Raw genomic sequence first — 15,956 nt, forward strand, 5'->3', positions numbered from 1 at the left:
ACCTACTGTACATAGATTCATGCTTGTGGCTCGCCACACTGCACCTCAAGGCACTCTATGTTTTATCACAGGTATCATAAGCTGGGCCTCAATGCTTCTTCTTCTTCTTCTTCTTCTTCTTAAATTGATAACAATGTGGCCTGTGTATTTACTCTGCACCGCCCGCCATGTATGGATGTATCCTACTAGCGAGCAGTGTGCAGTGACAGTGCCTCCATACAAAACCACACTGTCAATGGGCGCCAACGGTGATATTTCACATCACGCCGACATCACATGTCGCTATAGTTGACCTCGAAGGGAGATCAAACCCTTTGATTGCTTTTCATCTGAACACACACACACACACACACACACACAGGGCTGAAAGATATAGAAATATTCAAGAGCGATTTCTCTGACCTTTTTTGATTATTTCTCAAAATGTCATTTTATTTGCGGTCTACAGGCAAACCAACCCAAACCAGAAGTACACTAAAGCGTGTGGACGAGGTGTTAACAACAACAACAACAACAACAACAACAAGAGAGTTGTTGTGTAGCGTTGTCAACAAGGTTATCATCAGTACTGTTCCCAGCACTCCGGGACACAGAAGGGAATTTTTGCTACAGTTCTTGGTACCAGTGTTGTCTCTAGAAAAAGACATCCTGACACTCACTTATATCACATGTATTGCGGTGCACCATCTCAGCCACCTCAACCAACAGCAGTATTTGCTGAACATGATCCCTCACTGGCTTCCTAAAACAGTTTACATTTCTCACGCTTTCTGTCCTCTGTCTCGCTCTGAAGCTTCTTTTTCACTTCGTGGCCGCGGTGATATTAATCACAGGTTGTACAATAGAATAGGAGTAGAACAGACATTGTTTTCTGTGGTCTTTTGACTCGTGCATGTAACACCTCCTCAAGTTCCCTGAGTTATGTTCTCCTTGTTTTCACAAGTCACGTAATTTTTGGGTTTCCTGTTTTATTTTGTCATTCCCCTCTCCCTCTCGTTTCAGATCACTTCACTTCCTGCTCTTGTGTGTGTTTCCTGCTAGTGGGCTGTACCTTTCCCCACCCTGATCAGCTTCACCTGTTCCCAATCATCCGAACGGCTATTCCTAACCACTTGTCCTTGACCTCCATGAAGAAATGGAGTCAAGGAAAGATGTGAAGGAGAATTCATGAGGAGTTCGGAAAAGACAACCGTGGTGCTTAGAGAATCCGACTACACTTTCACTAAGCTATGTCATTGTGAAGGGATGGCGGATGTCACACTGACGTAGGTCTGCCATGGAGAAACTACAACAAAGAGACTACAAAAGGCAGAACTAAAACATGACTCCATGAAATCTATTATTGCATGCAGGCTTTATAAACAGCTTCTTCTGTGAGAGGCTGCTTCACTCGTGGTGTGAAGGAGAGACACCGGAGCTTCTTCCTTCCTGCTGCCGTCACACTTAACAATCAACGCTGCTTCAGTAGAAAATGATAATTCACTCGTGCAATATCAATGAAACTGTTCAATACCAATATTTCATTTGTGCAATCATGTAGATTCAACAGTTAGGATCACCGTTTCCCCAAGTACAATATTTTTGGCAGTTTTGCTTAAAAAATGGCTGAAACAATTGATTGATTATCACATAAATCACGAAAACAAAGCTACATGTTGAACTGTTCCCGGCTTTCCTCCATGTTGGAGCTCCATCTACAAGCGCAGAAACAGTCCACCAAAAATAAAGTGTAAAGTTGTGCACACGGCATGAGGGTGGGACAATTCCTTTTGTGCTGCTCAACCCCAAAAAAATGTGAGAGTATTTAATGACTTAAAACTAAATGCTTGATAACGTACATAAAACATATTTCGTTTTACAGTGCAGAGTAGGCGTAGATGGTATAAACAGTGGTCTCTGTAGTGTATATCATCCCCTGCCCCCTCAAAAGTCCTTGATTTTACAATCTTATTTTCAAAATTCAAGAAAATACAATGATTTAAATCACAAATCACAATCAACTTTTTTCCTGTCTTTCTCGTCTGGTCCCTGCACTTTCACTCCCATCCTCTTGTTGCCCGTATATCTGAGTTCTTCTGTCTGGTCTGGTATCAATAACTCTGTTAAAATGAAAGTACGCATACTGCTGGTTGAAAGAGCAAAAACACCCGTCTGCTTCCTCTCGCTGCGCAGGCCACAGTTTCCTCTGTGGTACCACTTGAGCAACATTATGTTGTTTTTTTTCTTCTGCAGGCTGCAAAGCATTCAGAGTTCTCGTGCGCTTGACTTTTGTGAACCGTATCAGTCATCTGCTTACTATGAACCTTTTGGAAGAATGTAAGCTTGCAATTTCGTTTTTATCTGATCGGCTCAGTGTACTCATGATTCTGAGGATTCTGACAATATCTTCAGGGCAAAATAGAAATTAAAGTGAAAAGACAAAAAAAACAGAAGTTACAACAGTGGACAGGAAGCCTCATGATTACAAAAGAAAACACTCATCCATCTTGATCAGTTGATCAGAAGCCCAATAAATCCTACAACTGAAAGCAACAGGAACACCAACTGGCTTTAAAGTGTACTAATACATTGATGGATATATTTTAAAAGGTGCAATGTGTAAGATACATTCAACGAACTAACATTATCAACAGAATGTGAAGAGTTTACTGAGCGTCCACTCTGCCCTCGGGACAAGAAGTACAGCTTACGGGGGTCCGTGTATGTTTTGATCGTTCGTTTATTGGATTAAATCCAAAGTGGCAGAAATGAGAAAACTACTCTTACTGAGGACTGTATGTTTAGATTGTATGAACCCAGCAGTAGCTGCCCACTCACTGCTTGGAGCATATGGCCAGATCTTACACATCTTTAAAACTTAAATATATTACTATATTTATTTATTATAAAACTGTTGGTTTGGGGATTCCTGAGTTGTGCCATTTAACCGCAATGTCCCCAGTTTGTTTCCAGTTATGGGGCCTTTGTTAGCATGTCATATTCCTAAAAATTGCCCAAAAGAGATGATCACAATAAAAAAAAACGTAGTTAGATCCTGAGGGGGCTGCACGTGTTTTTTACTACCTGTAAGCAGGTTTTCTGCTTTTACATGTATCTTCAATTTCAGTTCTGTCAAATCAGTTTTTGACAGAACAGGTGGTGGTGTTGCTTTCCGAGCTGCTGTGAGGACGTCCATCCTTATTTTCCACATGTAATCTGTTTAAAGGGACAGCTTGACATCTTGGTAAATACGTTGATTTGTTTTCTTGAGTTAAATGAGAGGGTCGATACCACTTTAATGTCTGCACGCTGTTTATGGAGGTCGAGCCAGTCGAGTGTGTCAGAGTCTACCATCCATTTCCCCTTTTTTATAAGTAACCCGAGGTTTGCTGCTGAGAGAATGGATATACAGCATATGGATGAATGGATGTCTATTTCTGTGAAGTATAATTAGGCCGCCGCTGCTACAGAGAGGAAATGAAAAATCAACATCGATCACATGAACTCAGTGCGACGTAATACATTGATAAATATTACAGTATGATTAGATCGTGTTTCAGTATATCTGTGTAACCAAAAATAACCAGCTAATCTGACTTAAGTGTTAAGTACACTGTGTGTTGTGGACTTGATTTGTTTTCTGAAGTGTTTTGAGCCTCAGGGCCACAGCTGAAATCATGACCTTTCGTGCTGATTTGCTCTTATAATTACAGATGCATGCTGCGTATGCAGAGACACCAGTACAAACGCAGCATTGTCTGCTAACCTGGGTGAAATAATGACAACCGGTGCATAACGCGAGCTATAACAAAGGGCTTTACATAGAGCCGTGAAGGTAAATTATAGGAGAAGTAACTTATACATTTATATCCCAGCCAGGAGGCCTTGACGGGATTTCCCCCGATACAAAGAAGAAGAAGGGAAAGTCTATCTTCGCTAGCTCAGATTTCATTCGTGAATTAGATACTGCTCTCTTCTTCTTCATGCAGCGACTGGTGATGACACACACAGTCACTATCTAGGATTGAAAAAACATGTGTCAAACATATACAGAAAATCTGAATTCATACAAACAAAAAACAGTGGCACCAAAAGTTTCCAAAGGGACTGTCACAGGATTTCAGAGGGTCTCTTCACCGTGACAATATATAGGTCTGGATGTTCAGACAGAGCAACAACCAAGTAGCCCTGGATACAACAGGTTTGATCTGTTTCAAAGACTCACTCGACAGACAAGAGACTTTCATGTCAAACGAGATAAGAGCATGTTCGTGAGAATGTGGGAAGACGCCGTTATCTTACCTGTGGTTTGTCGCAGCTCTTCGCACAAACTTATGTGGGGAAACTGCAGCAGCTGCTTCCATTTCTTGCTTTTTCCTTTTCTGTTCCCGCCGCCTCCTGTAAAACAAACGGGTTTGGTTTAAAACTCAAATCAGGATGCACTCTGAAAAGATGTGTGAAATGTCCCCGTGTTGGCCCCTGCATCAATACACACGCCACTTGTTTTATTTCCTAGTATCACACCATGGATGTATAAAGAGAACTGGATGCAGCGTTGAAGTTGGGGCCCTGTTCATTCTTATGAAAGTTGCTCAGTGGCACCTGAGGCCCAAAACGTTGAACTAGCGGGTGTAAAATTACCCGGATCTTCTGCATTCCCAATGGGCCCCATAGAGCGAGCGCGCTGGTGTTCCCTTTAACCCGCCTCCCAGCTGCTCGGCTCGCACACATGAGGGATATTTAAGTGTTTGTACTGGGAGATTAATTCACCGGTAAAAAAACAAATATCCGCAGAATTACAGATGTCTCTTTTCCTAATTTAGGTCTGTCGGTTACGGCCCAAAACGTCCTCTTGGGCCCAATGACATCCCGTGAGAAACCGGGAAATCGTCCTTCCACGGTTTGGCCACTACGAACATTGGCTTCAAAGCCCGGCGCTGTTCCTGGGGTCTTCATCCACACTTGTCAGCTCTTCATAAAAGAAACCATTTTGCTGCAATAACCTCCCTGGATAATCACAAACCAGCTGTCCAGTGTGTGCAAGGCTACGTGACCCGGGGCGCTTTCTTGCATTTCAGTGTTAGTTCCTTTATTAAGTGCATCTTGCCATCTGGTTGGTAAAGTACTGTACGTACGATTGCATTATGGGGACTGCAACCCGTTCACACAGTCACATTGTGAGGACTTATATCCAATCTGGGGATAATCAGGTCCCCACAGTGTTAGTCATTCGCTTTGGGGTAACGACTTGATATGAGGTTTACAGTGACGTCTTTGGAAATTCAAAGAAAGGGTCAACAAAATGTCCCCACAGAAGTATGCTCGAACATGTCTGCGTGTTTGGATGGGTGCAGCTACGCACGGCTGCTTTAGAAACTGCAGCAGAGTAAACACAAAAGAGCGAACGTCACTCATGCAATGGGAACAAAGCCGAAAGAGAAAAACAGAGGAAGTTCCTGTCCTCTCTGCGTTGTTGCTCTCCGGCTGCTTTCAAGAGCCGGTGCTGCCTGTGACACGCTCCGCGGAGATGTTCTCACTATTCTGGATTAAGATCGGAAGATCCTGCTCACTGATTTTCTTCTCAGTGACGCATTACGTGCCGCAAAACAGAAAAAATAAGAGAATGAATCAACATTTTTGACGACCCAGTAATCACTGGCGTCGAGCAAAAATGCTGAACATTCTCTGGTTTGACTTTCTCTAATTTGAGGATTGGATGCTTTTTCTCTTTTTTTGACTTCATTGTGAACTGAACATCTTTTGGTTTGTCTGACAAAACAAGACATTTGAAAACACCGCCTTTAACTTGTGTGACATCTTTCACCATATTCTGGCATTTCATGGACGAAGCAACAGATCCATTAATGAAAATCATCATTGACAGAGTAATTGATAATGACAATAGTTGCATTCATCCTGCTACATGTCTGTCTAGTGTGTGTTATTCGGTTTTAGTAGAAGCAAGGGACTCAAAGAGGTCAGATATTTTTAATTCATTTTTAATTTAAAAAATGACGACAAAAGTGGGGTTATAAAAAGCCCTCGCTCTCCTTCAACCTCTTGCTGGGGGTCCTTCAGACCTCGTCACAGGGCGACATCAGTTTTTAACAATTAAAGTTTCGCTGTGCAAAGACATTTTTGGGCTCAAACACACAGTCACTGTATATCCTGACAACAGAGGGACATTGTGAATACAGCAGCAAGCCTCCCTGTTTGTTCTGACTCAGAGAAACTCAAAACCACGCTTCAGGATTTGCTATTAAAATGATGCGAGGCAGCGGCTACTAAAATAACGAAGTGTCATAGCTCCAATGCAAACGAGATTGTTGTGTTTGTACCCCGGGGAAACAGATGATAACATCAGCCACCGGATTGGCACCGAGCTGATTGACAATGATGTCCGTCGTGTGCATTAGTGGAACATGTAAATCAAGACAAACAGTCAGTGAGACAGGAAGGCACCGAAACACAGATTCTCCACAAAATGATGAACATACATAATTAGACTGGAATGGGCACGATTAGCTTTGATTCATAAAGGAGGAAATCGTCCCACACTGGCACAGGGAGAGGCGAAGCTCTGAGACGATGCAGGTCAACGGTCACTTCTGTTGTTTCAAAGGACGGACATTTAGCCAACACGACACAGATTCATTTTTTTTTACAGTTTTGCAGGACGTAGCAATCAGCCTGTGCTCTGAGTGCACGCTCATGAGTTACGAAATCAAAAGCTCATTTTGATCGATTTTTGATTCACAAGGGAAGCGGTGACACCAAAGTGTTGGCAACTTTCTCTATGGATTTGGCGACGTTCAAGAACACTTTAGCAACTTTAAAAAAGAAGAAGATGTAAACATATCTAGAAAGTTGTTGGGCAGACCTTAAAGGGACAGTTCCCCCCCAACATTAATAATACATATTTTCCTCTTACCTCTAGTGCTCTTTATCAATCTAGATTGTTTTGGTGTGAGTCGTCTAGTTTTGGAGATATCGGCCATAGAGATGTCTGCCATGTAAATGTAAATGTCCCGTCCACTGTTTGAACCCAGTCTTTGAGATCCATCACATGTCCCCCTTCTCCGTCCTCAGTAAGGAGAAAATGAAATGTTCTATGAATAGTATTTGTCTTTCCTGAAGCATAAGAAGACACATCAGCTGATTGCCGATAGTTAAAGAGTGAAACAAAGGCAGCAACTTATGATGTTCACTGCGGATGGATGCATTGACGATCTCAACAATTAGTTGATTAACTGTTAGGTCATGAACAATTACTATTTGAAATGTCAAGATGAGAGAAGATGATGACAATGGTGATGTCTTCCAATGAAACCACCAGAGAAGTCCAAGAATACAATTCAGCTTTCCAGCATGAAAATTATAGAGTTACAGAAGTTTGCTACGATTAAAGCAAGGCATCAAACATCAGTTGTTTTTGGTACTTTAGGAAATGTGTCAATCACAGAGGAAGTGAGCACCGAGTGTCGGGTCACATTTATAATCTTGTTTACTTGGTCAGAATCCTGATTGAAATGATAGTTTTGTCACTTTAGTTTGTATTTCGGCCAGTTCGTCGTACAGCTGCGTGTCTTCCTCGAACAATTGAAAGGATTCATTCATAGCAGAGTCTCGTTCAATGTGATACACTCACTGAGTCGGATGTTGTGTCAGCAGTAGTATCAAACAAACCTCAAACGATACCCAGCCCTATAAATAAGGTGCAGGATTTCTTGCTTTATTATTTTTTTTGTCTTTAATCAGCAAGATTACGCCCAAAAAAATAAATGAACTTACAGAACAGTTTAGGAGACAGTCATACACCCGATTAGAAACAAGAATCACTGCAATCTGCATCAATCACAACAAAGTCAGCAGTTATTGCTCCGGCAAACAGAATTAGTCGAGAAGAAAAGATCGACGTTCATTTGACAGCTGCCTCGCTGTGTCCCACACGATCGAAACAAACCGGGAAAAAGACATACGTCAAGAGACAATTACAAACGAATAGATTTACCGGTTGGTATTTATAGGTTTACACTGAGCAGTTTTGTGCTTTTTTTTCTGCCTGTCATTCCCTTAAATGTACCTGACTTACTGTGTGAACTTAAAGCGTGTGTTAAAGGTGTTTTTCCACAAAACATTCAAGGGTGTCGGTTTGGTTTCAGAGGTGGGGGGTCATATGAAGTGCCTGATTTCAGAGGTTCCCAAATGAAGAAAGAAAATAAGTAGAAATGTGTTGTAAATGGCGGTGTACATAATACACTAATAGCACTTCAAATGACGTGTAGTTTAGAGACCTTAAACTCTATGATAAATATTATATTAACATGTTTAGTAAGTCCTGTTTTAACCACGACTATCTCGAAGTCCACATCCTCTCATCTGGATTTGGGCATGCTGGAAAGTAAAGAGGACACTGTCTTTATGAAGTTTAGTGAGGAAATCTAAAAGGAAACCATTCTGTCGACCAAATCAAGAAACTATGTCGGATTATGAATATTTCTCTGCACACAGGAAGTGACACAAAAAGTCAAGTCTGAAATGAAGACTCCTGAACAGAATAGAAAGATGGATTCTACAAAATGACACCTGTTGCCTCTTCCGTCGCTGTGCTGTCCTTCACATTAGTGAGCAACACTGGTGTGACACTGCATGCTTGTTCTGTTTCCTCTCTTCCTGCCATTTGCAGCCATGAATGGGAAGTTGCCTAATGTTGCACGCTTTAAAGGAAAACTCCACCCGAAAACTTTAACAACATCCAAAAAAACGCCTTTGTTCCAATTGTATCGGCCCATTTTTTCTTTTTACAGACTTCCTTTTCTTCGTTCCTCAAATAACTGTGAGAGGTATATGTAGCTACGTTTTGGGGAGTCAGGCCCTTTGATTTTTTCAACGATTTGCACCTTAAAATGATCAATTTCTGAGAGTGAAATCCGTCAAAGAAGAGACAGAGAGGTCTTTGTCTTGTGATGAAGTATATTCAGAAGATGGCACATTTCCAAGCATCACTGAAATTGGCTTTGTTTGGAAAATGTCCAGCAGTAATGTGAAGTATAAGCAGATTGTAGATGAAGGAGTGCTCCAGCGATTTAGGATTGCACTTCCATTATTGCACTTCCATTATGTTGAATATAAACACCAGCAAACGTACAGGAACTTTAGAGTAAAGCACAGACTAAAACTTCTACTAGAATCAGATCAGGATCAAGTCTTTCCGAAAACCGTGACACATAACTATCTACAGGGGTGCTCCAATTTAATGAATTCTACATAAAGTAAATTTCAAGGTTCAAAAAACAGGATGATTTGAGCACTGAATGTATATATGTATTCTTATGTATGTTATTTGATTGATGCAATTTGTTATTTTTTGTCAATGTTTCTATGTTTTTATGTTGTACCGAACTTTTTGCTGTGTTGTCTTTTGTGTTTTTGTGTGAAACTTTTACGCTGCCATCTTGGCCAGGACCCCCTTGTAAATGAGCCTCAAAATCTCAATGGGCTGATCCTGGATAAATAAAGGTTGCATTTACTGGAGTGTTTCCATTTTCCACTTTACTAGTTACTTTGCAGATTTAGAATTACATTACAAAATGTAAATCATCAAATAAAGATGATACATAATCACAGGTTAGGCTGCCCAGCAGTACATTTCTTAATTCAAGTTAGCCTCTCTTTTACCAACAATAAAGAGATGAACACATTAATGTATCACTCGCTAATTATAACACAGCAATAAATGATATCCTATAAATGGGCTACGCTGCATAATGAAAACTTTGGCTCATGTTACTTTAAGGAAAGTTGGATGCTAATGCTTTTGTACTCTCTAGGACTTTGTTATATATCTTTGCATAATACCAGGTGTGTCTTTTATACCTTTATTAAACAAGGCAGAGTCAGTCTGCAAATTTGCCTATAAGGCAAAACAAATGTGATCATATAAAACCTTTTGTTCCCCGATGATAAAATAACATCTCGTCTCGGCTCCTGAGAAGTAAGAGGTGGTGCTTTGCTCGTGGGCACTTCAGCTGGGCAGATGGGTGCCAACACAGAGGCTTGACTCCTGGTCCTCCACAGGCACAACAGATCAACTGAAATTGAGCAGATAAGCTCGCAGTGACGGATCACGACACTCAATCTTCTCATGTCCCTCTGCAGACGGCGTGAGGATTATGTTGGCAACAAGTCGCCGCAACCTTTGGAATAACATGAACAAGGAACTCTGATGATGGGTCCATTGTTCGCAAGAAGATGTCTGTTTGAAGCGTATACTGTCTCAAGGTGGTTATCATGAACAGGAGCCATACAACAAACTGTATCAGGGTTTGAATGATGTAATATTTGTTACATGTGGATTTCAGACATTTAACTGACCCACAAACCTGCAGTGATTTACAGCCTACAGGTTTCCAAACAAAAATTCCTTAATCCAGACTGCCCATCAAATAAATGTCATTTCAACCAGAGAGCTAAAACACTAAAAACCATCAAATGCAACAATGTGCCCAAAGTACAAACCCCTGCGCAGCACATCTGCTTTCGCCTCAACATCCTGTTTCGCAAACGACAGGACGATGCTGCAACATCAGCAAGGGAAACCCGATGTGTCGCTGCAGTCTCGTTTTCACAGTTTCGACCCCTCCCGGACCGCAATGAGAGCCACGCCAAACTCTATTCAAGAAACAGGCGATTTAACAAGGCGTTTTACAAGTCCCCAGGAGCCACTCTGAAACGAGACACCGTTTATTACCGTATGCCGAATTAAAATCAATATTAAACTACCTGTTGCTGTCTCCTTTACCCACGCGTAGAAGGTGGTTAGCGTATTACAACAGTGTTATTGGCAGTGTATGACGCGCGACGTCACCCATAAAGGAAGAGATGGTATCGCAATAAAGTCATTTAACTGAACCATTTCCATCCCGAAATGGATACTGTTTCACAAAGAGTTAGCCACAGTCTTCACATAGGCCAGAGCTCGTATTCTACGTTCACGGATGCGCCATAAAACTTTAAATTGCGACATTTAATATGGAGTTCGGCGCGTGGTTGTATCCACTCGAGAGAACTGCGCGTAATATCCTGTTCGTGTTGAACTGCATCATCAAAATACAGGCTTAGAGGAAGTGCAATAACAGTTTATAAAACCCATGTCTGGACCGGTAAGGTGTCAAACTCCCATCTCCATCCTCACCTTCCCGTGCTTTCAGTAGCACCGTGTTGGCCACGATATTCTCCAGCTCCATGTTGATGCTCGCTTTGGGTCCGGACCTTTTGAATCCGCCCACGTTGATGCTGTCTTCTGGGGTTACAGCAGCAGCAGCAGCGGCGGCAGCAGACGGAGCTCCTGGTCCCCCATCTCCCCACTCTCCCACTCCGGCTTCAGTCTCAGTTTATTCTCCTTTAAACACACCGTCCACCACCTCCTCCCAAGGAGGTACAAATCAAACCCTCCGGTAGTGCTTTGGCACAGCTCTGTACGGTAAGAACCCTCCTCACCTCTTTCTCCTCCTCCCTTCTCACCTCTTTTCTCCTCCTCCCTCCTCACCTCTTTCTCCTCCTCCCTCCGTGTCCACGCCCCGAAGCTGTTGTCAGAGAAGAGGAAGAAAAACAGACTTCTCCCTCTGTTATAGAATTGCTGTTTAATAATAAATAATAAAATAAGTAATAAAAAGATAACAGACAGACCTCTCACTCTGATTCATTGTGTTTTGCTCAAGGATTTCTGTCATCTTAATCAGAATCCGCTTTATTGGCCATGTATGCATACAAGGAATTTGACAGAATCCCAGTATGTTACTGTGATTTGAGTTTCAGAGACACTGAATCACTCTCAATCATAATCATTTAAAATAGTGTTCTCTCTGGTCTTACTTTGAAGAAGGTTCCACAGTTATGGTAAATAGTAAATGAAGTTATTGATGCAGCTATAATTTCCCGACCACTCAAAGTGCTTTACACTACACACCAACATTTACCACATTTACACACACACACACACACTCAACCACTGATGGCCAAACAAACTCATCAGGATCTGATCTAATGCTCATTGTGTCACACAATGCAGGATCATTGTACACTACGACATGCAGCTGGGGATGTATCAATCAAAAGTGATGCACTGTTACAAATCCAGAAATCAATACATCGCTGGCTCCAGAGCTGCTGCTCTTTATGGCTCATATCAGTCTGCAGAAAGTGGATTTCCCTGATCAATGAAAGCTCAGCGGTGCATTAAAGGTGCATTAAGAAAGACTCGCTGTTTCTGTTGTGTGGAATGACGACAGCAGCTGATATCAGGTAGATGGGTGATTAAGTTTGTAACTCGGTGATAGCCTCTTCTGGATCTGGCTTTTCAGAACCCACTCTCTGGACCAAACTTCCACATAGGTCTTCGGCTGCTTGTTGATGAAGAGGAGGACAGCGTGACCTGAACAGTTCAGAGGCTATAAGGTCTCCTACTCAAGAAGACAACAACACCAGCATGTTATTATCTCGAGGGAATGAGACCAGTAAACAGCAACATGACATCCTGACCTGAACAGTCGTAACAAAGGGTATATAATGTTATGAGTAAAGTTACTAAACGTACTAAATGTACATGCATACATGGACCATGGTAAAGATGGATCTTGATTATGTTTAAAGATAGAGAATTATCAGATCTGTCAGATACATCAGGAACATTTTCATGACCAGAGGCCCTTCCAAAATGTGGCGGTTTGATTCCCACCTTACTTTAATTTGACTCCTGAGTCCGACCAAACCTCTGCATCAACTTCTTCAGTACCATCAGGTCAGTTTAGCTCGTTTGGTTAATTTATACACTGAAACACGACTAAACACAGATGCAAGGGAGAAAAAGATCTTTCTAGGACTTGGTGCTCTGACACTGACCGTATTGGTTTCTCTTGTAACACTATTTCATGGGACCTCTGCCTCCTCCTAGTGGAGAGCTGATGAAAACACAGGGACTGTCTCAGCTGCAGCATTAATGTCCCGGAGAATTAACACCAACTGCAGCTTCCAGCTACAATATGTTTTATGCTGCTGCAGCTTAGATGCTGGGACGTCTGTCACTCAAAGGGGAAAACGGGATCTCCTTTCTTGTATGTAAAGGGAGAAACAGCGCCTTCCAAAATCGCGCTTGTGCCCAAAAATATGACAATAGCGATAAGAAGTACCATAAAAATCGCAAAGGTTAAGAGAGTTAAGCCTTACTATGCACATATTGGCATTTGTTTTACATTATCTTATAGGTGTTATCGTTATATTTAAAAAAAAAAAAAGTAGTGTCAGAAGTGGGATTCGAACCCACGCCTCCATTCGGAGACCAGAAGTCCCACTTCTGCGGAAGGATTTCAGTCCTTGAGTCTGGCGCCTTAGACCACTCGGCCATCCTGACATGATACAGCTTACCTGTCAATTAGGTATATATTTAATACCTAAATCCATTCAGGACTGTTGTATCTCAGAAATTACTTAATGTATAATTTCGTTTGTTCTGTCTGACTAATATCTTAAAAGAATATGTATTTTACTTCCGTTTCCACACTAAAGTGTAGCTAGGTCGGCGGACGCTCACACTGACTGTCGTCATTTCCGGTTGTGTATGCGTGCGGCGGCCATATCACAAATCACACTTCCGTTCTTCAAGGGTATCTGAAAGCACCAGGATAGACAACATGTACCGGTTTGCCAAAGCTGCCGTCAACATCACCGGTAAGGAAACTAGTTTATTATGAATATATGTAGTCTGTATTCATTCATGACAGTTGGCTGTTTAATATCAGGTCACTAACAGTTAGCCCGGCCTTGTCTTTTGTGGTCGACCGAGGTCAGCGTGCTAACGTTGCTAGCCAAGCTAACAACTCTCGCTAAAGTCCTAATATGTCTTCGTTAAAAACATTATTTCTTCTCTAAATGACTGCCCTGAATTGTCACCCCAGATTAAAACACTATGCATCGTTAAACTACTAACGTTACACGAAGTAGCCTTTGTTATGAAGGCCATAAGTTAGCATAATAAGAAGATATCCTACATGTAATGTTTCTTTTCTTATTGAGGAACGTTAACGTCAGTTATGGAAATATGGATGTGCTTTAGTAGCGTCATTATATGACGTCATATTATGAGGTCCATGAATTAGTCTGATTTTAGGAAGGGCAAATCAGGACAGCCTGATCTTTAGGCTGACTATTTACTTTTCCATTTGTGCATGAACCAAAATACATTTAAAACAAAGCAAAAAATAAACACGTGTACAGTAAGTAAAACAAAGTATAAACATGATAATGATACATCAATTTACAGTATCTTATCGTAACTTTATCTTGTCTCTTTAGTAGTGATACTGATAACATCTAATCGATAAAAAAACCCATTTGTGGTGTATTGAAAACTGTATTTTACAAAGTAAAATCATATTGTTGCCCTTGATTGATGTGATGTGCAGGAGGAACTGTGAACTGAAAGACATACAGATAATGATTTGTATTAGTTTCTATCATACCACCCTGAAATGTGCCTGTTTTACATGTGTATTTATATTAAATTATATATATATATATATATGTTTTTTCATATTCATTGAAGCCTTAGTTAATTAGTCTCTGCAAAATTTAAAAGTCAGCAGTATAAACGCCACTGTGTTTTGCTGCCTTCCAGGTCAGGCCGCAAGGCAGGTGAGGCATGGATCCACCGCTCCACCGGACTTTCACGTCAAGTACGGCAATGGTGTGATGGTCGGTGGAATAGTCTTCTGCACGGCCGTGTGGGCATACGTAAGTTGTGCTGTCCTGTCGGGCCACGTTACATTCAGTCATATGCATGAGCTGAAAATGCAGCTTGCTCATAAAGTCGTGGATAAAGCATCACAAGTGCAGGTTAAACATGTCCCGAGTCAGGGCTAATTAATGCTACACACTTCACTGACAAATATACATTTCAGCTGTAGACTTTGATACAGATACTGTTTCTTAGTCTGTGGCTTAACTTGGGTGTGAACTTGGATTTGGAGTTGAATTTCTTGCAATAACAAGGTCTGAAAGAGTCCAAAAAAGGTGTTCCATTGCCCTTGAACAACTAGTTTTCTGTCTTTGGGCAGGTGGCGACTCAGACTGGCATCACCTGGAATTTGTCACCTGTTGGGAAGGTCATGCCCAAACCATGGAGAGAGCCCGAGGAGTGAAGATCCGCCATGACAGACCTGCATCCCACCTTATAAACCTTCTGGTTGTACAGATGAATAACAATGAATGCCTGTGTTTATTCCAACAAGTTCCTTTGTCCAAATAAATTAAGAGTGATTCTACTCAACATGGTTTCTTTTCTTTTTTTAGCTACCGTATCTATCACAGCTGTAACCCCAAGCTCTTTGAGGTTTCTGGTTCAGTTGAAATGTTTGAAGTCATGATGTATAAATAAAAGCCCTGCATTCAGAATTTTACCAAATGTTTTCAAAAGTATTAGCAAAATGTACCTACGTTATAAAAAGTAAAAGTACTCATTATGCATAATGGCTCCTCTCACAGTGTTGAGTATTTGCCAATTGTACATACTCTGTATACTGCTGGCTAGATTATTAGTGTAGTATTGCCTCATATATAAGCATTTGTTGTGTGTAAAAATGAACTATTAAAGTCAAATGTGGCGAAGTAAAAAGTACCCTCTGAAATGTAGTGGAGAAAACAAAGTACATATACATCAGAATTGTATTTTAATACAGTACGTAAGTAAATGTATATTCCACATATTTATTTACCCAAGTATTGTATATAATTTAGTTACTTTCCACTGGAGGATTTTTCTGCTACTTTATACTTCTAGTCCACTACATTTTGGAGGCAAATATTGTACTTTTTACTGTGCTACATTTAATTGATGATTTAGGTTACTCTGCTGAAGGATACTGTAATAATATAGACACAAGTACCCACCAGGACATAAAGTAATTTAATTATGGCCACTTTTA

General features: G+C 41.1%; 2 protein-coding genes across 2 annotated transcripts in view; one reads left to right on the top strand and one right to left on the bottom strand.

The window, feature by feature from the left end:
• Positions 1-11,447, bottom strand: part of grk6 (G protein-coupled receptor kinase 6) — a 33,532-nt gene extending 22,085 nt beyond the window's left edge. Inside the window, exons 1-2 of the mRNA XM_079283410.1 lie at positions 11,174-11,447; positions 4,282-4,377 (exon numbers count right to left, since the gene is read on the bottom strand). Coding sequence (XP_079139536.1) covers positions 4,282-4,377; positions 11,174-11,225 — 148 coding nt within the window. The 5' untranslated portion in view covers positions 11,226-11,447. The remainder of the gene's footprint in view (positions 1-4,281; positions 4,378-11,173) is intronic.
• A 2,151-nt stretch (positions 11,448-13,598) lies between these two features.
• Positions 13,599-15,301, top strand: cox7b (cytochrome c oxidase subunit 7B). The gene is made up of 3 exons (XM_079284095.1): positions 13,599-13,704; positions 14,651-14,766; positions 15,090-15,301. Exons 1-3 carry the CDS (start codon positions 13,668-13,670, stop codon positions 15,171-15,173), a joined length of 237 nt encoding a protein of 78 aa, XP_079140221.1. The 5' UTR covers positions 13,599-13,667; the 3' UTR covers positions 15,174-15,301.
• Positions 15,302-15,956: the final 655 nt, after the last annotated feature.

Source organism: Melanostigma gelatinosum (genome assembly GCF_949748355.1).
Source record: "Melanostigma gelatinosum genome assembly, chromosome: 14".
In the NCBI taxonomy this organism is placed as follows: Eukaryota; Metazoa; Chordata; class Actinopteri; order Perciformes; family Zoarcidae; genus Melanostigma; species Melanostigma gelatinosum.